This window comes from Gymnogyps californianus, chromosome 2 (genome assembly GCF_018139145.2).
Source record: "Gymnogyps californianus isolate 813 chromosome 2, ASM1813914v2, whole genome shotgun sequence".
In the NCBI taxonomy this organism is placed as follows: Eukaryota; Metazoa; Chordata; class Aves; order Accipitriformes; family Cathartidae; genus Gymnogyps; species Gymnogyps californianus.
Window position 1 is genome coordinate 36,670,603 of NC_059472.1, and position 26,913 is coordinate 36,697,515.

The 26,913-nt window shown below is 41.1% G+C and overlaps 1 protein-coding gene across 3 annotated transcripts in view; it reads right to left on the reverse strand.

Annotated features, from left to right (window-relative positions):
- Positions 1 to 26,913, reverse strand: part of SULF1 (sulfatase 1) — a 103,122-nt gene that overhangs the window by 37,450 nt on the left and 38,759 nt on the right. For all 3 annotated transcript variants that reach the window (XM_050892292.1, XM_050892293.1, XM_050892294.1), the window contains 3 exons: positions 22,110 to 22,349; positions 10,059 to 10,210; positions 7,850 to 8,019 (listed from right to left, as the gene is read on the reverse strand). In XM_050892292.1, coding sequence (XP_050748249.1) covers positions 7,850 to 8,019; positions 10,059 to 10,210; positions 22,110 to 22,349 — 562 coding nt within the window. The remainder of the gene's footprint in view (positions 1 to 7,849; positions 8,020 to 10,058; positions 10,211 to 22,109; positions 22,350 to 26,913) is intronic.

A 26,913-nucleotide genomic window follows, 5' to 3' on the forward strand; every position in this document is an offset into this window, starting at 1 on the left:
AATGTGAAACGGGAGTCCAAAGTGGACAGGACAGAGTACTAGGGAAGAGACAGAAAGGAATCAAAAACCCCCACAACTTCTCTCTGTTCCCTGCATACTGCTCTTTGTTGTGACTTGCAGAAATCCACCAGAACAGCACTGCTTGCCAGGCACAAGACCTGACATTGCCCTCAGATCTGTCTCCCTTTTTTGGGGGTAAAAAATCCCCAAACAAATGCGACAGAGGTGAATTCTGAGGAGAACATTGCTGATTTCTAAAAACCTTTCCAAGTAGACAGACCTCTTCCCTGTCAGTAATAACTGTTTATCACAACATTTTTTTCTTGAAGCAGTTGGAGATATCAACTAAATGTTCAGCTGTTATAAGCCCTTGAAAGTCATCATGGCACAGTCTGTCACTGTTTCTATTCCATTTCCGAGAATGGCTTTGCTCTGTATCGACAAGTACTGCTGTAAAGTAACGCCGACATCTACATTTCCTTGATTCCTCTTAGCACTGGGAATATAAGGTTGAAGATATGTACCATGTCTTCTATTGCCTCTTCTCAGTCATGGAGGCTATCTTGTCTTGAGCACATTTGTTGATTCATGATCAGCAGACAGTGCCAGGTACCCCATTATTTTCAGGTTGTCCATGGCCTCTAAGTCTGGCAAGGAGCTACTGCTCACCTGCCTGTCGGTCTTTGCTGGGCTGCTCCTGAACAGCTCAGATGCTGCCCCAGAGCACAGTAAGGAGCAGTTTCTGATTTCAAGGTCATTCTTGCTAGTTGATCAGCAAATAGTAAAGCACTTAAACTTCTGAATGTGTGCCCAGAGACTGACTGAGACTTCATTTGACATGTTACAAAAACAGATAACATGAAAAAGTGCCCCTCTTCATGTAGGTCTGTTCTAAAATGACCAGCAACGTACTACATGAATATTAAATCTGTAGAAAGGGTAAGGATTGAGAGAGCAAATGATTACTCTGCTAAAAAGGTATAGTATTTGTCATTCTTGTAGGCTGCACTAGCTTGGGCAAATCTAGATCGCTCAGTTGCTCACTTACATTTGTCCAACACATACTATGCAGAACTTACTACACCGAGACTTGGCATTCCATGACAGGTCTGTTCTGGCACTGGGCAGGACACTGGAAGATGTCAGGTTCATGAAATTTCAAACTGATACTCCCAGTTTAACTAAAAAATCCCAAATACTTAACAATAACAAACGCTGAACCCAGTCAGGCACTTTCCTATAAACACATTCTCAGAATGAGAACAATAATTCACCCTGAGATTTCGTAATCATTCACCTATGTGAATAAATTTACAGAGAAATCATCCCATTTTACGTGCACGTTTGCAAAAACCAAAAAAGTAAATTAGTATCAGGACTTGTGGTTTGGGTTCTGTTAGCGTTTAATGTCTCTGCATCAACATGCATTGTTTTGTTCATGCTACATCATGGAAATTGCATTCACTGTCTATTTACCACCTGTTAAACTGCAACAGGAAAGCCCACAGTGGTGATAACAAAGTGTTCTATAGATTATGGAAGGAGTAAATATCTATAAGCACTAGTGCACTTTTCTCTTTAAAGAAAGGTTCACCATGAAATCTATCTTTTATTTATCTGTAAGCATCAGTTCAGATAGATACTTAAAGTTATGTTGAGGGGAAAAGAATTATATTAGCATTCAGCTTTGTGGCCTGAATCCCAAAGGCCTCAATAACCTTCAGCTACATGAACAATCAGCATTTCATATCACACATTTTAATCACTCTTACTGACAACATATTTACTATATTTGTATATTTAAATTTGAACTTCAAAATAGAGAATGCATCTTATTTGGCTTCCAAGTTACCATAATAACTTTTTTTTACAAGAAATAAAAAAACCCAACAACCCAAAACAACGGATGCTTGTACTTGAGGACCTATTGAAATGGGGTCCTCAAATAGCAAATCATTCAGAAATGAATTACACTATCTTCTACTAGTAACTGAACTGCTTTTTGTGTGATATCCAATGAAACAAATGGAATACAGCCCCTCTGCAAATCATTATTACAAAAAGATATTTTACATGTTAAGAAAAGAATGGGAGATTCAGCTTGGCTAATGCTGTTTACACAGTTGTGGTATAAAGCAGAGTACAGCATGTTTTAAAGAGCTCCCAGAATCCAGTGCAACTTTAAATTAACATTTGTTTTCTAAAAATTTGATCTGAATATATACATGTCCATTACAGATGGGTTAACGTGAAAAGAAACAAGCACGTTTACAAACATTTGTTCAATTGCTCATACTAAAAATCTGTGTTTGCCTCTATTTACAATCTCCTAATTCCCTCCTGTTTCTATTCAACAAAAGAGAATTATGTTCACAAAAATACTGCCTAAAAATGTTGGGTTTGAATAATTCCATAGAGTTCTCGGGCGTTTTTATCCCAAAAGTGTTTGGCTAATCTTGTGTTTGGATTGGAAGTCCTCCAGTTAGTGAAAATAATGCAGTACTTATATGCCCCAGGAACATTTTCATTTCATAAAAATAAAAGTCAACAACACATTAAAATAATACCTATGGTAAAATTCATTGTGAAAAATGAATCATTTCTGTACAAAATTAACACCTATATTATTCTTTGAAATGTGATTAGCAAACACTGCATAAGTGGTCATGTTTCTTCAGAAAAAGTGTAAATAAACAAAGGAAGCAAATCCTTTGTTTCCAGGGAAAGTAGACTTCCAGGTTTAGACACTGTTCTTGGAAAGCAGGAAGCCTAGGTTCTGGGCCAAACTAAAAGTCAAAAAACTATGACCAGTGGCATAGTCAGTATTAATGTGAAGTTGAATTTCACCATTCCGGGTCTACTTTCGCTGCCTTTTAAAAGGAGAATCTTTTAAACCCAGGGATATTTATATATCTGGGGATGTGAGGTGTGAAATTTTCACTCCTGAAGTGTAACACAACTGCTATATTTTGGAATAAAGAAGAAAAAAAAGTTGTTACCTGTTAAATATAACACCTTTTTATTTTAGGAAAAGTTATTTGTTGCCGCTGCAGAAGTTAATTGTGTAACTAGAATCTTAATGCTTTTCTGTATCACACTATTTCTTCTAGTCCTGTTTAAAGTCACACTCGCAATGATGTGTATGATGATGTGCATGATGATTTTGATCATTTATCTCTAAGTCAGGAGTCCAAGCAGGCCTCAGGCCAGCAGTGACAAAACACACTGACATGTCAAGCTTTATTACTGATGCAAATGTATGATCCCACTCTAATGGGTAAGTGTCCACATTACAAGAAATACCATCATAACTGGCAGATATTTGAGACTCAGCCTCAGTGACTAGAAGGCACCCTGAATGCAGCCATCTGACACCCCAAATTCACAGTTAAGACTGCTCTGGGGATCCAGGGGCGCAACAGCATTGCTCTTCATGCTTCACTACTGCAAACACACCACTACTGCCAGACCTGGTCGTTCAGCACCTTTCATATTATCTTTAAATGGAAATTTAAAGGTCTGCCTTTCATATCATCTACCTTTTCTCATATTACTTTGGGAAGCTTTCTGATCTCTTCCCAGATACCATCTCTAGCTGCTTCTCCTAAGATATTTAGCCTGGCAATAGGATTGCTTCCAGGTAACCATAAAATCTGGTTGTCCGTCCTCCTGCCAGCCCAAGGATCTTTAACTCAGCACAGCCAGCAGTGTTTCAGATTTCTATTTTTTATATTCTTCAGTAAACCTGCCTCCTGCAGATTTTTGCTTCTAATGTTTGTTTACTTCACAGCTTGTAAACAGCTTAGGTCTGATTCACAGTTCCCCTAGGACTGGTTCATACTGGAAGGTAAAGGGAAGTTAAAGTGCCAGAGGCCCTGAGCATAACTGAGAATTCAGGCTTTCATTAGAGCATCCTTTGAGTCAGAGCTTTCCTGCTCAGCTGTCTGATGGAACAAGATTCCCCTGTAACGGCTGCCAGGGACACCTAGAGAGCCATCTCTTCTGTCATAACTTCATATTTAACAACAACATTTCCAAAGGTCTACCAACCTCACTCCCCAACAGATGATGTTCATTACCACAGCAAAGATCTATGTATTGCTTTCATCTGAGTACATCTTCTTGAGTCCCATTTTCTTCCACAGAAATAACTTCTGGGCATAGCTAGAGTACATGCATTAGTATGATTTATTTTCAGAAAATATATCACTAATTATGCTGATAGCAGCCAGCATAAACTTTCAGAAATATTTTTAGGTGTCAGAAATAGGACATATTTTAAGGAGAGGAGAGGTGGGAGAGTGGGAGGGAGAATGGATGCTTAAAAACAATAGAATGTCTGCTGCTTCCAGCATGATACAGTCTATGTTTCATGTTAAACTGGAGCTAATGGGAATTAACAGGGATCACTTAAAATTAATGATTAAACAGTGTACACATCATTACCTTTCTTGTCCTTGTAAGACTTTTCATGCCACTCCAGCAGGCTGTTTGTGCTGAGGAGGACAGGACTGTAAGGTAACAATGGCATGTAATTCTTCCTTTTCTTTTTGGCTTTGATGGGTTTTTCATAAATCTTATGGACTTTGTTGCTGCATTCGATTTTCTTCTTTCCATATCGTTAAGCGGGGAAATGAGACCAACAGACACCCACATTTGAGGGCAGAACTCTCCCTGAACTGCAGTATTTCCTGCCATAACTGCTCCCCTCTTCATATGTGCAAGTGGAAAACTTCTTCAAAACAAACTTTTGGTTTGTGTTTTTTTAAAATTTATAAAGGCAATATTTCAATCAAATGACAGGCACTTTACCAGCAAAGAAATGTCACGTAATTTAAGGGTCTGCTTCAGTTGCTGTCCTTTTAAGCAAAACTTCCCCTCACATGTGGTTGACAGGCTATCCTAATCCTTGGTTTGTAGGTATAACCTTCCATCTCAGTTTGTAAAGCCAGCAAGCAGCTTTTGACCTGATTTCCCTTCTTTGTTGGAGGTAGGCGTTACAGTAACATGATATAGCAACTACATTTTTAAAAACAAAATCCAAGGTCAGATGGCTGTCACCCAAGGTCAGAAAGAAAGAGATTCAAATGGTGCTTGACCACCAAGGAAGAAAACCTAAGGGTTAAACGTTCAAATTACACAAACCTTGGCAGGAGGGATTTTATTGTTCTTGTGCTGTTTTCACAGGGAGCACCAAATATTTCTGTGAGAACTGGACTTCTTATACCTTTTAGAGCATGTTGCTAATATTTTTGCTAAAGAAATCAGTTATTTGGAGGCTTCAGCCACCCAAATTGGCAGTTTATCTTCAGTTTGTCTCATTTCTTAGTCTGCAGAATGAACTCTAACACATGCAGTCAGTCAGTGCAATAAACACAGAACAACCCAGCAAGGATCTCTTGAGGTCACTAGAGAGAAAACTCTGTGCAAGAAGGTTGCCAAGAAATCAACAACACCAGAAGACAAGAAGAAGCACAGCTGAGTCTTATATTCTGGGCTATGTCACAAGTAGCCTAGCACAGCAAGGTATTTAGATCCCAGGAGTCCATGCAAATAAAGATTAATTTACACAAGTACTCAAATGAAACTAAGTCTGCAGACAGATAACTAGGATCTTCACTTGATCTTTGCAGGTAACATGCAATCTGTATAAGGTGGAGAGGTGGTTAAAATTTTGGAGACTAACTAAAGCCATTGGTTCTAGCAGCATAAGCTAGAAAACAAGTAGGCTGAAAACACCAAGCAGTAGAAAGTGTCAGGAGCATGACAAACCAATGCAAGCTCCTACAAGCACTCTTTTATCAGAAGACAGTGAGCATGGAGCCTAAAATGAGTTGCTTTGGCCTGGGGAGAGGTAGAGTGAGATACAATGATTCAGTGCTTTTCTTCCAGACAAGGTCCCCACAGCTAAGCGGAAACAGTTTGAATCCTACCCTCCTGTATGATGGATAGTCCCCCAGCAGACAGGATGGCTTGCCTGAGGCCAGGCAATCTGTGTCACTAAACGGGAAGCAATCTGTTGAACAGAGTGAGAACAAATAGGTATAACTCTCATGTTATGAAAAGGGGTGATTGAAAGAAGACCTGGGAGAGGTCCATTAAATTTTGATGTAGTGACCATTCATTATTCCTCACAGGATGGGAAGTAGGGGACGCTGTTGGCATGGGCAAGCTCCAGGTTTAGAAGGAAAGAAAAGGTGGTCCTTTGTCCCCACCGCACAGGGTGACACTGTGGAACTTGTTGCCACAAGATGGTGGGGCTGCCACCACGGTTCAAAAAGAGATCAGACTGATGCAAAGAGAATGGGGCACAGTGGCCTGTATGCTCCACCTAAACTGGTGATTTTCAGAAGCTGAAAAAACAGGGAAAAGGAATCTCTCTTGTTTTTTTTTTTTCCCCTAAGCATTCCCTGCTGCTTTCTGCTGGAGCACATAATTCAGGATACTGAGTTAGAAAGTTCTTCCATACAAGCCCATACAACAGGTTTTATGTGTTCATGTCTATCTTATTTTACCTTTAGGACATAAAAGGTGATAATAATTCTTCAGGATGATTACTTGAGAACCAATTTCAAGTGAATATTTACAAACTAAAATCTCAATATCTCATCACTTCTGTATACAGGTAGAAATTACCCTGAATATCTAAATAACTATGAAACATTGCTGACTGGTTTGCATTACTTGCAAAGTCTAGTCTCAGGAATGTGTGATTGCTGAGAATATAGGATAAGAAAAATACAGTTAAGAATGTAAGGTCAGGGGAAGTGGCATATCTAGAAAGTAGCAGCCAGTAAGAGGATAAAAAAATACAAACTAACAAATATTTAACCATGTGCCATGAACAGCAAATCTCTTTCTGGCCCCAACTAGTGATCAGTTTATGCATGCAGTTTATGCAGTAACTGCTACTCCTTGCAATTTTAAAGTAGTTAATGTAACTACAGAAAACATCCCTGTGTGTGAGCTACTGCAGAGTGTCCAAAATGCAATTTGTAGACCAAGAGGCTTTTCCACTGTGTGATGAAGTTGATTCCTCCTCATTTTCAGAGGCCAAATCAATGTACAATCCAGCTAACATATTTTATTAATTTTTTTTCTGTGTGGAAAGAGGTGCAAAGACATTGTTTAAGCACAAATGGAAAGAGTGGTCTACATGCCCATGGTAGACAGAACGGCAATGGAAAGCTTCCGTAACACCTTACTATGAGGAAAAGGACCCAGAATATTCAAGGTATAAAGCAAGATGTGGAATCCAGGACTATCTCGAGATTTTTACCTGGAGTTGGTTTCTGTTCTAGAAAAAAAATGAAGAGTTCTTTTTTTTTGTTAAAGTATAATCACCAGAAAAGATTAAGCATGTTATTTAAAAATGCAGTCTAATAGACTATTTTGGGAATGTGCCAGTATCTAGTCTGTAAACAAATCTGGTGCACTCAAAAGCTACAAAAGGGTGTTTTTACTCTCAATGCATTCAGTTAGTTGGAGCCCAGGAAGTGCATATCTTAGAGGAAGACGAAGGAAGTAATATCCTTCCAACAGATCCTGACCTGTGTCTACATATTTTCAGGGTATTGTAAGAAGCTGCCCTTACAAAGCCAAATACTGACCTTTTAATCTCCCACAACTTCCCAGGAGGAAAAGAGCTTCTTTCTGCTTTAATAATGGTCAGAGCTGTCACTCTCCTCCCCGAAAGGAGCAAGCACGGCAAAAGAAACAAGCAAACATTCACCGCTTACTATGAGTTTCTTATATTTGAATTCCCTGTTCCTGCAATGTCTCCATAAACAAATACCTCACAAGAAGCAGACACAAGGAGTGAGTCTGGCAGCGTGTGATTTTGACTTACATATGCTGTGAAGCATTGGGGTAGAGCTCTGAGAACTGCGGTGCTGAATCCTCGGGGCCATGGGGCGCAGCGTGGCTGATGACCATCATTATGGGCCTATGGGGATATATCCTCTTAGACATTCTGAAGTAATTAATGCTCTCATTAGTGATTAGGTCTGTGAAGTAGTCCTGGAACATATGATTAACACAAAGCAAAAGTTACAAAGTGCATGATTAATTAGATCACATACTATCATGTTATTATGTTATTCTCAAGTCCTCATTAAAACTCAGATCAGGAAGTAAAAACATACCATCAAAGAGATGTATGATTCGAGGGAGCATAGGGGAGACTGAGCAGTAATTACTTTCTTAAGCAGGCAATGCCACATAAAATGAGACAGTATTTTGCAAATCAGATACAACAGAAGGCATTATGTAAATATGATTACCAGATTTTGTAATATAATGCTAAGTAAAATTTAAAATGACAGACTATGCTGACAAAGATATGTTTCTTGAATTTCACTGATAAAACACTTTCACGAGGTAATGGCTCCTAACTGCAAGAAATCATTGACTCTTAAGTTGGTTTTCTGTTTACATAAACATTTCTTGCATACTCTTTGTTCAGAGTATACTTTTGCATATGTACAAAGTGGAAGAAAGCTACAACAGGCAACAGATTGCAAAAATCTTTATCAAAGAAATTGCAAATGCGAATGCAGGGAGCAGTTGAATTCCTGCAGGCTCTGTTCATTTAATTGTGCAACTTTAAGCAGTGCAGCTGCTGAGATTAAGGTTGTGACTCGCTAATAAACTGGCTTAACCCACAGCCAAGGTGGCAAATGGAAGCCTACAAGGGGAAGGGAGGAAATGGAACTAAGAAAAAAAGATGAAAACTTAAATTAAACCACCTGCCACCTTGGAGTATTCACTGTTGGCCTGGAGGTCTAGTGCGAGCTTCATTGAGAAAGTGCTGAGACAATGTTTGTAATTTCAAGCACTTCCAGGCATGACTAATCATATGTTGTGGATTCGAGGCCCCAAACAGCTGCAAAAGCAGAGCCTGAGGGACAAGGTCTGTGTCGCATGCCAGTGCTAGGACAAGCCAACCAACTGTGACCTCCGCACTCGCTCCCTGTCCCCCCTGCCCCTTCCCCTCTCCTGTAGCACACTCGGAGCACACATGGTAGCCCTGGCTGCTGAAATCCCTGCAAGGATATGGAAGAGACAGCGAGTGACCTTTTGATTTCCAAAATGGGTAGTGAGCGCGAGGCACCAGGGTTGTGATAATTTCTGGGTTTGTGGCCTGTTCAAGTGAGATGCCTGTATGACGGCTCTCCCAAAGCATCCACTCCCATCCTATTTCCCTATTTATTCTAGCTACATACGCAGGGTGTGTAAGGAATGTATAACTAACCAATACTCTTTATTTTCTTTTTTTTTTACTCTCCATAAATATATAATCAGTATCATGTAATTTCTATGGGTGGGAAAATCAGAAACAGGCATCGCAAGCTTCCAATAAAATCTCATTACATGGGTCAGAAACCACAGCTGCAACATCTGTATCATCTTCCGTGAGCTACAGTCTGAGGAAATTCCAGATTGCTTTCTGCAGGCTGGAAAGTCTGCAATCTGCGCTCCTAAGCCTTTCCGAGAAACTTCACGGCAGTGGGCAGGTCACCTTGGCATACTTTCCAAACTTTGTCAAGAGCACAAACAAGCTCTGAGGTTTTCCAACGGCTGTGTTCTCGCGCTTATCTATTCTCATAGTCATATCCGGAGTCTGACACCACAGGCGCACAGCCTTTTTTTGGTGTGCACTGCATAATGGAAAACAGCATTAACTAAGGTTTCTTATGTGGGTAATAACTGACAACACTCAGCTAACTTTAAAGTTCAGTAGCGCAAGAGGCACAATTATTTTGGGGAAAGGCCTTTATTTACTATTTGCTTCTGCCACTGAACCATCACTTTCTAGCAGAGGGAGGGAGGGAGGGAGGGAGGAATCACCCCGCTCCACTGAAGAGCCCTTGGAAACTTTCTTCTGTTGCGCAATTAATATTCTCTCGTGGAAATTGATCTGCAATGCCCTGGAGAAAAAATGACATCTCAATTTCTTGGTTCTAGTTGGTTAATTAATTAATTATCTGGTCAATTAATTATCTGAAAGTTATTTTTATATGGATTAATGATGCAGCATTTGTGTGTCTGGAAAATACCTTTGCATAATCAAATCCATGCTTTTCTTTGTTACCATTGCGAGAAATGGTGTAATTATAGAAGCGAGAGTTCTTCACTAATCCAACCCACTCTCTCCACCCAGGAGGGATGTAGCTGCCATTGTATTCATTGAGGTATTTCCCAAAAAAAGCTGTGAAGGTAAAAAAAAAAAAAAGAACACACACACACACACATGAGGCTTTGCAATCCAAGTCTTTTAGTCTGAGTCAAAAGCATGCATGAATGAAAATAAAATGTGTTAGAAAGAGTCAGAGTTGCTTTATCAAAAATGTTCCTTTTATACCTTAGAGGGTTTTGAAATTAAAATAAGTTATTTCCAGAGTTTTTATGAGAGTTGAAAGCCTTTGTGACTTTAGATTTTCTTCTTAATCTTTTGGCATCTAGTGCTCACATGAAATATTTTCAGGTTTTTTTTAGAATGAGTATGTTTCTCTTGGTTTCCACTTGAAAATGGAATAGAAATTCAGTGCCCAGAGGAAACATCTGAGAAACACCTTGTGGTTTTAAGCAAGTCCTGTGATGTTTTGGATCTTGGCTTCTGACTTTTGAAAGTTTGGGCTTGGCAATCTGGCTACATTTGCTGGTTTGATAAAAGGTCTGGGAAGTCCAGATCTCCAACCCATTGGGCCATGTTTGGGTAGAGCAAGAGGGAATCCCCCCCTTGCTTTGCTGCCACAGCTTCTCTGTGGCAAAAAGAACGAAGAGACAAAGACTTGGAGGTCAAGCACCTCTACTTGGCCTGCCAAACTAAGTGTATTTTTTTCCATTAGCTCCAGCTGACAAGTCAGAACCCACTCAGACTGAAACTTTCAGCCTTTGCCGTCGGGCCCAGGAGGGTTTGCAGGTGCTCCTGACAATTCCTCTGGAAGGAACTAAAAAGAGAAACAATCACACAATGCAGTGGGCTCCCAGCTATCTGGGAATTGTGAATTGCTTATGCCAAAGATACACAGACACCAAAAGCCGGCCAACTGGCTTTGGGAGGGAGGATTAATGCTGGCATGGCACCCTGGCAAATGCAGCCGTGTTGCTTCTAGGGACAGATGGGTATGGTAGCTCTTCAGCTGCTTGTGTATGGTCTTTGGCCTGGATAAAAAAGTCAGTTTGGATGGCTCTGCCCTGCTTTTCCACTGCCTGGGAAATGTGGTGACAAAACACCTGACCGGGCATGCAACTTGGGTTTTTAGGGATTTATTAGCTCCAGCTCAGTTCCAGCAAGTTACTAGGGTGTCTGAGTAACTTCACTGTTTGCATTTTTAATTTTCTTGAGGTTTACAAGCCCCAGGAGGGTCACCTGTGCCAGCAGTTCTGCTGCCCGTGTCCCCACCAGTCAGCACGAAGGTACTCCCGGTGCTCACAAAATAAGACACCCCTGAAGAGGAGGGAATGACAGAGACATCTCCCTTTCCATGGACAGAGCTCCTCTGGGTGATAGCCCCCCACCTCACTGCACCCCTTCATGGTGCGCAGCCCCTGCCCTCGCTGCTGGCCCCAGCTCAGCCAGCCGGGCCTGCCTGCGGAGAGCTGCTGCCCAGCGTCACTTCCTCGGCTGGGCTTCGGGACACACGTCAAATCCCCATATTTGTTTTCTAGTAGGAAATGAAGTCACTTTGGAAAACCTCACATTTAACCTAGACACATTCAGTTGAACCAAAAAAGCACATTTGTGGAAGGGCTTAAATAATTCAGATCTGATTGATGTGGGCATGGTGAACTTCCTGGGAAAACTGGTGGAAAAATCAAAATGTTCATAATTAAGACTTGCCTGAGGCAACATAAATATGGTGCAATCACATCATGTAACTGCCAAATGTCACTAACCAGAGATTACAGTCATATATAATGTTACTTTCCTATACCACGTGGAATGTGACATATAAACAAGTCCTACAGACACTAGACCAGGCTTCTAGCTTTTCCTCCCACAGCCACCAAGAAAGCAACCCAGCCTCTCTCCTTTTCTCTCCTGAGGCCAACCAGAAGTCAAGAAGCTTGAGGTGAAGAGGGTGACCATGGGGAGGGAATATGTGCCCAGCACTGTTGCCTCCCAGAATGGAAACCATACCTCTCCTCGAAGGCAGCCAAACTGGGTTAAACTTTTAGGGAGTCAGATGTCCAGGGAAAGTGTAAGGGTAAAGGCTGAAATACTGTGGGAAGGGAAGCCAAGGAAAGAGTAGAAGGGGAAGAGAAGTCAGAGAGAGACAACAGTGAACAAAAGTATGGGAGAGAGGAAGCATTACCGAGCCAAGCAAAACCAAGGACAGTCTGTGGTTACAGAGGAGATCTGAGGTCAGCCCTTCTGAATGCCATCCCAGATCCACCAGCAGCTACTGCGTGACCTTGGGAAATCTCTGCGTGCTGTGCTCATCTGTAAAGGACTCTACTGCCAACCTGCCTCCCACAAAGATCAGAGGCTTTCAAGCTGTGAAATGGAAGTTATGGCAATTTATCATGTAGGATGGTTTGATAGCCCCACCTATAATTATGATTGACTAATACTGAGACCTGAACTCTGCTATTCACAGTCTTGCCAAACTTCAATCATTAGTGATGATAGTTTCCATGCTATCTGACTCAGGCTGCATTTTACTTTATGGAACATTTTAGCCAAACAGTTCAGCAATTTCCAAGAAAAAGGCTAGGGAAAAATAAATGGGTTTGCCCATTTAAAAATCTTTGGCAAGCTTTTCTCTAAGAAGTTCTAGTGTCTGTAGGTTTTGATGTAGTGCCTTTGTAAATAACAGAGGTGGCTATGAAAATCTGTCTTAAAATGGCCAATCTCTGAAAAACTGTAGCACACAGATGATCAGGAAAGACTTACTACAGCTGCTCAGTTTAATGTCACCATAGGGTGTTCCTTTATGGACCTGAGAAAGTCCCCACAGTTTCAGTTTTGGCACTAAAACAAAGAACAGTCAGCTTTTTTCTCTCCTTTCTCTTTTGATATTCAGGCATTACCTGAGAGAAAGCCACCAGCATAAAATGCAGAGATGAAATGACCTGGGGCATAAGGATAAGAAAAGATAAACTGAATTTAGAAAAGGAAAGGGAGGCTTGGAGCTGGTGGGGGCCAATTCATCCTGGAATTTCCTTGCTTTAGATTACTTAATTTTCTAACTTTAATAATGTTTTGTTAGCTCCCCTTTGGCCCCCTGAACCCCATATTTTGGTGCATGTTATGAGACTTCAGATTGACAGCCTGAACCATTCACCTTTGTGTTGGCAATGATTTAGTATTTTATCATAAAAATAATCTCAGAGCTGTCAAGTTTTAAGCAGCTCCTTGAGTGACAGTTTGCAGAAATAGATGTTTCCCCCTGTTGTAGAATAAAGCAGTTCCCATGTCAAATGTATAGCAAAGCCCTGAATACTAGTAGAAGCAGCGGTAGCCGTGATAATGGATCACATTTGCCAAATTGCTTTAACCAAGAGTGGTTTGTTGGTCAAAAGCTCAGGAGGATACGAGTAATTAGACAGATGAAGGGAAAAGCCAGGCTTTTACTGAAACACAAGAGTTCAGTCCCTTCACTGTGGGATTTTCTGAGTACCACTGAGTATAGGATAGGGTAAGTGAGTCAGAGCTGGAGCCCAGCGCCAGCAGTTAGTGTCTGGCTCTTCATGCCCTGAATGAAGACAAGTGCCAGAGTAAAAGGAGAGCACAGTAGTGTCCATGGGGCCAAATAATAATCAGCAATTAATCACGACAGGTGTCCTAGTTGTTTTTTGTTAACCAGAGGACTGTAAACAAATAAAGCACTATGGAATATGTCATGGAACTGCCCAGGAGCTGACACCGTGAAGTGCAAATGTCCTTGCTGGATCTTCACATGCTTGGCTTGTAGAGTCAACCCACATCCTTAACTTTTAGCTGTAGCCCAACACTTGCTGAATTGCCCAAGTATGAGTAGTGACTGGGAATGCTCAGCTTTAGAAGCTGCTTGTACTCAGCAGTTACAGGGTTTAGGAAGCCATTTCTGCTTGTAATTAATAAAACGGAGATTATGACTTAATCGGTAAAAGCCTCATTAAAAAGTAATGCCATTTCAAGGGACATCTTTTCATTATTGTGTGTAATGGCCCCCACAGGGATAACAGGAAAGATAAATGCCGATTTTTGCATTTTAATAAGACAGTTTTTATCTGCATTCTGGCAGTTTTGCTAACTGTTCCCAGGACACATTGTTATTTTTTAATCACATGTAGAGTAGCTTAGTATATCAGAATAATTGTATTCTGTATGAGTATGTTCAATTAAGTTTATGCAAACAACACATGGCATGGTGAACAGTTATACAGACATCTATGTGTTTCAGGCGTGGCTGTAGAATATACATGTTTGGTACCTAACATAAATAGTGCCTTAATACAGGTTTTTGTTTTCCCTTTAGCAATTAGCTAATGATTCCTGAACTGGACTGAGGGATCTAGAGGATTGCAATGGGTGCAAGACAAGGAGAATTTGACCCAGGGGATCTCTGGAGTTTGAAGCCAGGATATTTATAGCTGAATGTGATTCAGATTCTCATAATTCCCAGTACTTTTTTCCCCAGTATTTTCTACAAGCATTTATGACTAACATTTACAGAATTACACAATAGAATTAGTCCCCTAACTCCTGTCAGCATTAGTGGGTTAGCGTACAGGTGAACTGGCCTACAACTACTGGCAAGACATCTCTGCACTTCCAAGGATCAAAGGACATGTATTACATTCTACACCCGTGTTATTTGTTGAGGCTTATGGGAATGTTTCCGATTTAAAACAAACCCAAACCTTTAAAAAGGCATGCTGCAGTAAGGTTTAGTCACCGTGACCCAGACAAGAGCTTTAAGTAGACAGCCCACTTCCTTTAACAAAGTCAGGAAACCATTTACAGGAGTTGCGAAGCACTGTTTATATGACATTTCAGGGCTGACACACAGTGATTCTGTGCTTCTGGGGACAGAGCCCAAGAAAACTGCAACTTCCGGATTATTCCAGTAAATTCCTCCTTGTTTTCTTCCCATTATGCAAGCAACAGATTCAAACCTGAGAAGTTTGATTTTTCCCTTCTGTTGAAAAATTACAGAGGATTAGTATATCACGTCATTAAAGTGCAGAAAGCCAGTTCAGTATGCCAGCACTGCCTAGGAAATGAAATAAGCACTGTCCCAAAAATGTGGTGAGGAAACTGAGGCACCAAGAGGTTAACCTTCAGCTAGACCTAAGTCACGCAGGAAGCCTGTGGCATTGCCAAGAATATTATTCAGATTTCGCAGTTCCCAGTCTTGTAACTTAACCGCAGCAGAAAACCTCAGGTTTTCTACTTTTTCTCCAGCTTTGTGGGTCTTTCCCAGTTGCTGCCAGGTTTACCATTGTAACCAAAAAGAGCATTAAAGATTTTATAACTCAGCAGTTGCAAAAGGCATTAGCCTATAACTTGATATAGCAATCGTTAGCCTGGGCGATGTCTTTAACAAAGCCTGTATTATGGGCCAGGCTGGTAGCACTTTCCAGTATTGATGTTGTCTGACACTTCTCATTATAAGACCCTGTTTTCAGTTGCTCATAACTTTCTTATACTTGGACTGAAATTTTCCACACTGGATGTCTGCCTCAGGCTGAATTTTTTGAAACTTCTTAGCCCGAACAGTAGCCATCTTTGAGAACCGCAGTAATGGAAAAGGAATTACGTTTAACATCTGAAAAAAATTATGCGAGCTTTCATTTGATAGCACTTCCATGCTCTGCAGTGAGAGCACGAACTCTGTCAAAGACATGATGGACTCTCTGTCAAGGAGGCATCTTTTATCATCCTGGTGAAAATCTGTCCAAAGTTTGCCCTGCAGTTAGCGTGGGCTGGAGATCTGAGCACCTCAGGACTTTATTCCCTGTCCTCTTGTGAGTGGTGTCAGTAGGTGGGAGAAAGTTGATTGAAATACAGAGGGCAGGAGGTGACCAGATAAGGACAAGCAGTTTGGGGAACGGCTGGAGATCCAGCAAAGGAGCTGAGGGGGGGGAAAGCAGTGGGGGCTTGAGGGCCCAGGATGGCAATGTCAACCAAGAAACTGGACGGTGAATGCAGAAAGGAGAAAGAAGCTGACTGACAAGGCAAGGGGGGTGGGAGAAGCAGATTTGCTGATCAGTCTGGGAAAGGAGATCGCTAACGGTAAATGGTGGGAACAGGACGTGTCTGTCAAGGACTGACTGGACCCAGGACGGGAGGGAGGGTGGGAACGACTTGAGGACAGACAGGCTGGGGGACAAAGCTCAGAGCAGAGGCCGAGGTGAGGACTTGCAGGGTCAGAAAACTGGGATGAGAAAACTGAAGAGTGGAGACTGCTCCGCCTAACGGGGTAGGATGAAGGGAGCCAGAAGTGCTTTTGGACAGTGGGGAGGACACAACAATGCCTGAAAGAACTCCTGAGTCTCACTGGTACCTTCCTTTCAGCAGACATCTGAAAACCTATAGCTGCCACCCCCAGCCCCCATATATGTGACAAAAACCCACTCTGCTTAGTAACTCAGGAAGAAAGCAGTAGAGTTTTGCAGAGGGGATCTGAGACCCTCATCCTTGCTGATGCAGTTGCCGGCATCATGCCACTTGATAGAACCGGTCTACCTTTTTAAACCGAGGAAATTTCACCCTCCAAAAAGCAATGTTATTATGTAGTTAAACATTATCATTTGGCCACATGAACAAGAGAGATGAAATAGTTGCACAGGCACTGTTCTACCCAGATTTTCCTAAAGGAAGCACTTGAATGAGTAAACTTGCTAAAAATCTTTTAGTATACAGTTTTCTGTGCAATATTTAATAGCACAGAATTCTGTTTTAAGCATAAGTAGGCAAACATGCTGTGGTTTTTGATGAAGTCTTGGACAGAAACCAAAAAAAGTTTCACTTCACATAATACCATAGAACTAGAAAATCCTGCATGTTATCCTTTTCGGCCTTTTCCCTCTTCTACATTTCTCTTTTTGTGGACTATTTGAATATATTAAGCATATTTCACTTTTATTTATACATTTCTTAGTTTGACTGAAAGTGCAATTTTATTCTGAAAAGTGAGGTATATTTTCAATTATTTAAAATATTTATGAGTTAAATTATGTTTGATGCTCCCCAGCCTCTTTTATACCAGTTAAGAAAGAACCTGAATGCTTGGAGTTCTCCCTCTCTCTTCCTTTGTTTTCACTTTAGAAATAGTTTGAAAACCAGGACTCATTCCCTGCTCACTCATTCCCACCCCTGTATCATATTCTGTCACCTCTCTGTTTTGAAAGAGTGCATAAGGCAGGATACAAATTAGGTCACTGAAATGATGCAGATTAAAAATAGCGTGTGCTGGCAGTGAATTGTACTGTAAGGCTGTGAACAGGAAACACACTGGCTTTGCCTCCAGAGGAAACGTATTGTCTGCCCACACCTTCAGGAGGCACAGCTTTTGCTCCCTTTATGAAAGATTAACTTGTTCCTATGTGTCAGAAGGGAATGGTGCACAGTTTAAATGCTCCTTAGCTTTCAGACTCTTGTCATCTCAGCATTTTATTAGTTCTTTGGTCACTACACTAAGAAATGTACCCGTAAGTGACAGATGTCAACTGTCAGGCGTCAGAAGCTGACGTGAACTGTTGAACATATTAAATAGATGTCAAGCAAGTGACCATTTCTGTTCATCACTACACAGAAGTCTGTGATTAATTTCAAAACATGCCAGATGATAGTGACATCTTGATGTCCAGTTACTTCTTCAGTTTTGAGTTTTACAAATGCAAGCATTTAGAAATTAACGTTTAAGTTGCTTAACTTTGCTATGTTACCATTTTTGTCCCATGAAAGGCTGAGAATGCCGTCAGGACACCTGCATGCATGAATCCTGAGTGTTAGTCTGATTGGTTGATACTTCTGAGCAAGCAATAAAATATTGGGAAATACAGCTTCCCAAAGACAATTTTAAAAAATGTAAGCAAATAATTGCATAATTCAGTGATCTCTGTTCTTTCAGGTGAGATTCCATAAGGGGAGAGCCTGGTCCTGAGTTTGGCGTGTTGCTGTGAGGCTGTCAGCAGTTGCTGAGCCAGGGCAGAATCCTGTTCTCTCCTGCATAGTTATGCTGGCTGTGAAGGGCTAAAAGGAGCAAGGATTAGAAGGTAGTAATTCTACAAAGTAACACTAAGCAGAGAGGGCTCTGAATGCATATGCATGTTAAGTCAGGGTGAGAATTTTAAACTTACATTTTTCTTCATATTTGCAAAGGGATGAAAATTCAGCTGGTAAAAATGTAAAATCCTACAGTATACAAAGTGTGACACACAATTTAACAATAAAGTGATTGTTATGTCTCCCGGATATTGGCTGTGCTGCTGTCATGGCTCTGTCTTCTAAAATACTAAGATAATGCTCGGCTACTGCTCGGTTATTAAGATGTAGCACAATCCTCCTTTCCTACTGGAGGAAGCCAAGGTTGAGGTAGTGCACTCCTGGAGTTTTCCTTTGTGTTTGTGTAGGTGGATGGCAGTGTGAACTGACAACACTGAAGGGAACATCTGAGAGGCAAGGCTACGTGCTGTAGGGCTGGGACAGAACAGTAGAAGGTAAAGAAAGTAAGAGACTTCAACAGTACCACAGGGAGGACTGAAAGAACAGCAAATAACCACCCAATACTTTGGAAAGTGCAAAGCAAAATCTCTAACTCCTGCATCTAATAATCTTACGAATAAAATTTCTGAATCTAAATAGCTGAAGGGATGTCTACTGACATTAAAAACTATGAGATGAAAGAAAATTTCTCAAGCTTTTTTCACAGTTTCCACAAAATTTGAAAGTGATTACAGAGTGACCCTTTTTCCTCCCCCGTATGAGCAGCTGGAGCCTATGTAATTAAAACAAATGTCTCATCTCTCTGAAGCTCTCCAGAGTTGCTTTGTTTTCTTTTTCTACCTAGTTACTGTGTCTTCGCTGCTATTTCCTACAAATTCTAGTTTAATATTACCAATTTTGTGGACTTTCAACAATCAGGAAGCTGTGCTGTTGACTCATTGCTGCATTAGCATACAGCTTGTCAGTAAGGGAAATCGTAAACATTGAAACATCCTTAAATGTTTTGGGATTTTTTTTTATGATAATTAGAAGCAAAAGTGATTTTAGTTTGGCAGTGTGGTTTCTGAATATTGTCTGCCTTGCTAGCACCCAGCACAGTTCCTGCCTATGATTTAGCACTGATGTATAATCTTCAAAAAGGGATGTTTCCATGAAATGCAACATCTCCATTAGGTCACATCAGAGTAGAATAGGAGTAGAAGGGTAAAATAGAAAAAGCAAAGAAAAAATTCTGTTCTTTGCCAGGTTTTCCCAGTGGGCTCTAATTATGACTGCAGTTTCTTTGAGCACATTTCAGACCTCTCTTTAAATGGCCTGCTGTGCTTGCATGGAGTCCTCGTGGCTTCAGCAGGACTCCCCTCATAAGCAATCCGTCCGCATGTGATCAATTGCAGTATAGAGAGTTTAGTTAAGGCTGCGGCAGGTTTAGACAGCGGATGCTTTATAGATGTTGGAAACTATTTGGAGCGAACAGAAGTAAGGACATTATATAAACACTTCCCTCCCCCCCCTTTATTTCCACCGACTTATATAATAATTTGATCCTATGCAAAAAGTGAGAGCTAAATTGTCATAGTTTCAAATAGAGAACCAGGTTGCACATTGTCTCATCTGGACTGGAGCTCTCTGGACCAGTGCCTTATCAGGACTGTCACTAAACTGTGAGTGGCCTCGGGGTACTCACTTCTCTTTCTCTGCCTCAGTTTCCCATTGAGGAGGATACTGATTTCCTCTCAAACCAAGTAGAAATGCACAGGGTAAATACCCACAGCATCTGCAATATCAGCACAGAGTCACAACTAGTCTACGTGGCACGTAGCCACTCTCTCTCCCCAGTTCCCTCTTTTTACTCCCAATTATTCTTGACTCCCAGGTATTCTTGAGTCATTACAATTTTGCTAAACTTTTAGCTGTGATGTGTAGATTATTAGTTGGTTAGTGGACTTTTGATGACTTTTTAATGAGGCAACACTGTCCTTGAAAAATATATTATAAGATCTGCTTTTAATTAAGCTTCCAGTTCAAAAAATAATTGTTGGGTAATTAGAAGGTAGGCTTATCTTACAAGGAGTAAATGGATAAATTCTTTGGGACCATATTATTACAGGGTCAAACAATGTACCTTGGTCAGAATCGGAATTTCATACAAGTATTTTCATTTGTTTCCATTTCCTTTTTCTCCTTCCTGCCCCTTGTTAAAACTCACCTACCCTGACAGTTTTAGGACTGATGTTCTCTCTGCCTGCCGTTGGAAAGGGATTTTTTTTCCTTTTCCTTTTCTTTTGACCCCTTTTTCCTTTCCATTTAATAGGGCCAAGTCTGCATTTAGTAGACATCTCCACATACCTTCATAATACAAGGCAGTGCAGAAGATATACCCAAAGCAGAGTGTTTACCCCCAGAAGGGCAGAGAGGGCTAGTGACAGAGCTATCCAGTTTACACATGAGGCATTTAGTTGTGCAAGTATTAGATTACAAATCAATAAGATAGATACTAAATTTTTTAAGAACAGCAGGTCCTGCATGAAGCAGCCATAGATCAAGCAGAAAGGATTTCTGAGACATAAGCCATGAGACAAAGCTTACATTTTAGGGCGAATTCAGCACCTTTTCTAGCAGTGATTGTCAATTCTCTCTCCCCTCTTTTTCTCCTCCAAAGCCTTGATGCTGACCCTTACTCAGGTTTAGTAGCACTGTACTCAGATGGCAACTTCACTGAAACCAGCTTAATAGAGACTAAAGTACTATTCAGCGCACGTGTCAGAGCCAACACCAGGTCCAAAGAAGTTAAATATTTGTCTGTTTTTGCTTTTTAAACAGGATGCAGAAGCTTTCCAGAACTACAGATACAGAGAGACAGAAGAAAAAATAACAAGCTGTCTGTGTAGTGAAGAAAAGATGGCAAACAGGCAGATAAATTTAAGGCATGGGATATAGCGGCATCAAGAGAATTAGGACAAGCAGACAGCATGGAGACACTCGCCTGCTATATGTTTTGAAAGTGATCCGTTCTTGTGCCTAAGCCGCTGATAGAGACAAATTTTTTTGCTGCCAATTACATTGTAAGGAACGCAGTTGGCACCGAAATCTGTGCCTCATTGGTCCTGTAAAGGGGGGTCTTTGTAGTCGAACGACACTTCTGGACAAATTGCACCCTGATGACCTCGCACAACTCCTGTACCTTGCGAAGGGGAAGTCAGGCTGGAGCCTAATGTGTCTACAGATTGAATCTTAGGGGATAGGTGATGCAGAAATGAATCAGGTTTTACATCAAGCTGAAGCACAGACGAGAGGAATAAGAAGAGTTCTTTGTAGACAGGAAAGGGATCTCCTGACTACAGAAAACCACCAGGAATTTACAAGAAAACTGTCAAATCTTATTGGTGCACAGCAGAACAATCCTTCTTAAAGGCATGTTTCTATTCCTTTTCAGAAAATGCAAATGAAATATCGCCCCATGGCAAAGTTTAAATTATACTATTCACCTTGTTTCACTCCCATGACGGGCACTTTGCTCCTGTGAGGTCTTTGGCACCAGTCCCCAGCCTGGCCCTGACATCTTCTTCCATAACGGTTAGCAGCTGTCCACAAGCAGGCCATAATACTGACCATAATCACAGCTGGAACTGCCAGTTCAGACCCACAATGCCACTAACATGCACCTCTTTTGCACTAGGTGTAACTACCCAACAGCTTATTTCCCACCTGGGACATCGAAATGTGAAAATATGCTGTTCCATTACAAGTGAGTTTCTTTACGTGGGCGTTAGCTGCAGATGTGGACCAGCAGTCAGTACTACTCTCCCTCTCCAGGATGCTAAACCTCTGCTCTGTAAACCCAATTTGGGACAATAGTCACTTCATTTTAGGCAGTGATTTGAGACCCATTGCTGAATATCTGTCATCTTCACTTTAAACAAAGAACTACTGTTGATTGGTCTCTTACCTGTTCTATACCCAGTGTTATTGAGATACACGGCGAAGGTACGTGGCTCGTGAGTAGCCTGCCATGAGGGAGAAGAGCAGTTTTCGTTGTTGGTGTATATGTTGTGGTTGTGCACATACTTCCCAGTCAGCATGGAGGAACGCGACGGGCAGCACATTGGGGTGGTTACAAACGCATTGATAAAAGAAGCCCCTCCATTCTCCATAATCCTTCTGGTTTTATTCATCACTTGTAAGGACCCTGCAATAAGAGGTACTGATCATCACTGTGCTGCAAAAAATAGTTAGAATATATTGGCTGCTACTATGCCATTAAAAGTAAAGTATCAGTGATCAGCTTGCCTTTGGACATCAGTCTGTACTACTCCATAGCTTAGGTAATTTTAGGAGAAAAGATTTTTATTATATCACCAAAAATATTTTTCAGGATTACAGAAATACATTGTTCTCAGGCTTCAAAACAAAATTAAAATACAGACTAATCTAGAAATGCAATGTTAAAGCTTTAGAGCTGTATCAAATTTATAGATCAATAGTTCTTCAAACACTGCTGTAGGAAAACAGCATGTTACACAGACTACATCATTAGTCAATGTGCCAGTAAAATATGTAAAATTCTGAGATTACCAATAATCTGTTATAATTCTTTCCATTTTATCAGATAATCAGAGAGAGAGAATGAGAGAGAGGAAGAAGGTAGGGGAGGGAGTGAGAGGGGAGAAGAGAGAGACAATTTGGTAGCAATTTTTCTAGAGGAAAGTTTCTCTGGACACAGGATGAGCATGTCTGGCTCCAATACTGAAGCACTATGCTCAAAATCAAAATCAGCATTTGGGGATGAATCTGTATGCAAAAAAATACTGGCAAAATTCAGCACCTTTCTCAAGAAACTGTATTAATCCAGTTTAAAGAACAAAGACATTTTGTGTATCCTTCAAAACGTCTTCATGAACAACAAGGTGAGATAGGCAGAGCTTGCAGATTTCAGATTGCAGAAAGACTGAGCAGCTCCTGATAGGGTCTGTCAGTATTTGCTGACAGCTGTCAAAGTTTGCTCTTTCTATTATCCAACAGAGCAGAGATTGAAGGGTGAGGGTGAACCGTGGGTATGGCAGTATGTGTCCAGGAAGCAAGTTTGTGAATTGTAATGCTCACACAATTTTGATGGTAAAAAGAGGTTTCTGGAATTCTACTTTCTTTTTTTCCTTTGTTTTTACAATTAATTTCGCACAGTTGACAGCAGTGGGCTTAAATTTAAATTCGTTGATTCCACTGATACACTAAGAGTTTTTCTTGGTGTTTTTGTTTGGGTCACTTGGAAACCAAATTAAAAAAAATAATGTGCTGTAAAACCACAAAACTGCCAAGGAGGCTCAACTTTAAGTGTAAGCGTAAAATCTTACAAAAGATTTTACTAGTTAAAGTTAAGCATGCTCTGTGTTATTTTAAGGCTAAGGAGTCAGTGCTGACTATGAAATCTTTTGCATCAAAATTGTTTGATTAAAAAAAGGAAGAGGCAGTTAGCTCTTCAGCATTTCCTGGTGCAGTGCCAATGTCTGTGTCTTTAAGATACATTTAATACCCTGCATATAAGTCACAATCATTTTGGACTCTTCCTCTTTCACAGCCCCTTTTTTCTAAATGCAGAACATCTGCATTCGTGCTTTCCTGAACTCAATACAGACAAAACCCATGTGTTTAGAGATATAGAGAAGTAGAAGAGTAACTGAGAGGTCTCTGAACACAAAAGGTCTCCATTTGTATGAGTGGGAGCATTTCACTGAGTTGTTGAGTAAAAGTCAAATGAGAGATCATCCTCACTCTCCATGTGTGTATCTTGGATGCCAGGCTGGCTTTTTCTTTTTAGTTTTTGTTTTGGTTTGGTTCGGTTTTGCCATAGCTCTCCTGTTTTTGAAATGTCACAGTTGATTCCTGAGAGGTCAGCTGTAAAATGCTTCAAGGTCCTCAGATGGAAAGTGCACCGTTCAGGTACACTAATGCACGGTAACAGCAGCAGAGCTGATGTGCACTTTCATGCCTCTATGCATTATAAATGAGTAGCTGTTAGAGCGCTTCCTCATTCCTCTGCTTGGTCAGCCCTCTGCTCTTGCAAACCTGCTGTTTATGAGTAAGTTTTTCCTCCAGGTATGCACTTACTGACACTGATAATAGATTTAGGCCCTCTGGAAATTCTGGAATAGGCACTTCAAAGCAGGTGAGACTTCCTCATTTAGAAAACAAAACATAAGTAGGAGATAAAACTTGCTGATATAAGTTATAATCCTTTGCTGTCTGTAGCTCTCCTCACAGCTTGTGCTCTTTACCATCTGGCCCACAGTCTTCAGGGCACACGTACTCAGGCGCTGTCTGACAGCAGGACACTCACACTCTACGTGACCGATTGGGGAGCACCTGAGGGGAACCAGATAACTGGGAACAGCCCCTTTGGACACAGAAGTTAGCAAGTTTTGTCCGGCAAGAAATTCAGTGTCACTTCTCAGTCTATTCTCATATTTCAAGAAATATGTTTCATAACCAAGGTTTCATAACAAGTCTTAAAGTTGCTATGGATTTTCATCCAGGTGTATCGCAGGTGGGCATCTCTACAAAGGGATAGCTAGAGCCACCTTGTCTTTATATGGGTTGTACATAAGGCCCCAGGAAGGTGATGGACTTTCTCAGATCTCAGCACATATCCCCATTTTTTCAGCTTATGTTTTTTAGTGCTTTAGTTCTAGTGAAGATGGAAAGTAAACCAGGCAAGTTATGCCTGATGTGGTGTATCCAGATGATGCTGTGATCTCTTCACCCAGTGCTGTACTCAGTGGATGGTTTATATGGATTTCACTGGGTGGTGCATTAGGCTGTAAACAAGGGTACAGAAAAAAGTAATTGTTTCAAATGGATTTTTTCCTTTTTTTTTTTTTAACCTTTTCCCACATCTCTGACATCTCAAAGGCCTCTGGGTTAGAAACAGTGGAACTAACAACGTATTCATTAGTTTTGACTCCTTTCTGACATTATGCAAGATATTATTTACAGTGAGGATTATGAGATTGATTGGGCGGGGTCATGGTTTGAGGTACTGATGTGTGCAAGTGATAGAGTATCTGGAGGACAAGGGAAGTGACTAAAGAGTGAGCAAAAAGTTGGAAATACCTGTACTCATGCCTGAACAGAGTACAGACCTGTCCCCAGTGGGAGCTCGGGCCACTACCCTGAAGAGCAGCAGTATGTTGTCTCCAGGGGGGCAGTAGTTCTGGGCAGTTCTGGGTTCTGGGAGCTGGTGCTTTGTCTTGAGCAAGATGCCCATTTGCCTCAGCGTTGGGCAGTTATTTCTCTATCCTCAGGATCTTGGTGGGGGAAAGAAAGTACACAGAGGCACAATTTAACCAGTCATTTCCCAGCTTCTGGGCCCAAGCATTTGCTGAGTTTCTTCAGGAGCTGTGGGCCAGGCTGCTTCACACCGCTTAAGTTGCCATCCACCAGCTGATCTGTAATATCCTTCCACTGTGACACATTCCTCCCAGCATAGATAGGAATTAACTGGAGTTGTGGAGCAACTTGTGGGTTTTATCTGATAAGTTGAATGAGACATCAGCTCTGCTGAACTTTGCATTCAGAACACAAAACTCAGGAGGATTGGTGCAGATCGATAGAAAGAAGCGCATACTCTTATGCTTTGAGCACTAACTAAATGCAAGCTCCCTGCCTCTTGCAAATTTTGCTTTGGATAACTCCCCTGTATATCATTTGCACTCAGGCAGCTGAATATTTTGATTCAATGCTTATACATGCTCTGGAGACAAATCCTGCCTGATTGAAGTCTATAACGTACCTTATATGCTTTTATGTTAAAGCATTCATTTAGAACAGCTTTTAGAAATGTTCGTGCTGGGAATACAATAGCAAATAATCCATATTGAGACACTTTCAGTCTTGTGATTTTTGGATACCAATGCCTAAGTTTTATTCTGTTTGTGGCAGAAAGTGTTACTTCCCATTGACCTTTGGGAAACTTAAGATTTTTCTCAGGAATCACTGAAGGGTGAGGGGATAATTCACACATGGAAAACAGTCTGGCTTTACTTTTCAAATAAGCGGAATGATTTATTAGCAGAAGTGTGAATAATGCAGTACAGTAAGTCTTGGGGCTGAATCCTGTTTCCTGTGAAATGATCTATGAAAAGGGGAAACCTGTGTCTTCCTTCAATGCAGTGGGAATGCATACACATCCAGGCTATTGCCTGCTAATAGGAGCCAGAGTGCCCTGCGAACATTGAGAGCAGCTTTCAAAGAGAGGAGATCCACAATATGAACAAAGTGGCTTGCCACATCCTTCCTCCTGTTTCACCACTTGCAAACCTTCTCGCAAGACTGAAGACAGCAAGTCAGTAACATTGTTCAGACATGTGTCTGCTGACCTACCTTCCCCAGTGCCCTGGAGAAAGTAGGCTCTTTCAGACCACAAAAAGGAAGACATGACTTGACCCTTTTAACGAAATTTTCAGAATGACTCTATCAAGAAGAAATGCACTCCTATTGTAATAGCTGTATTTTAGGCCAAAAATAGAGCTGGGAAAAGCCATTCATTATGCAGCATGGCTAAACAAAGCGGACGTTTGAAAGAGTGAGAAATAAAAAAGGTAAGATGTGCTCAGATCTAAAGGCCTGGTCTTGGAGCTCGGCTGCATAAAAGCATAATCTCTCAGTCACGAAATGTAGTTTATTAATTATGTTCTCACAACCCTGAAGGACTGTGTAAATTATTATTGCATCATGACAGATACAAAATGCTAGCAACT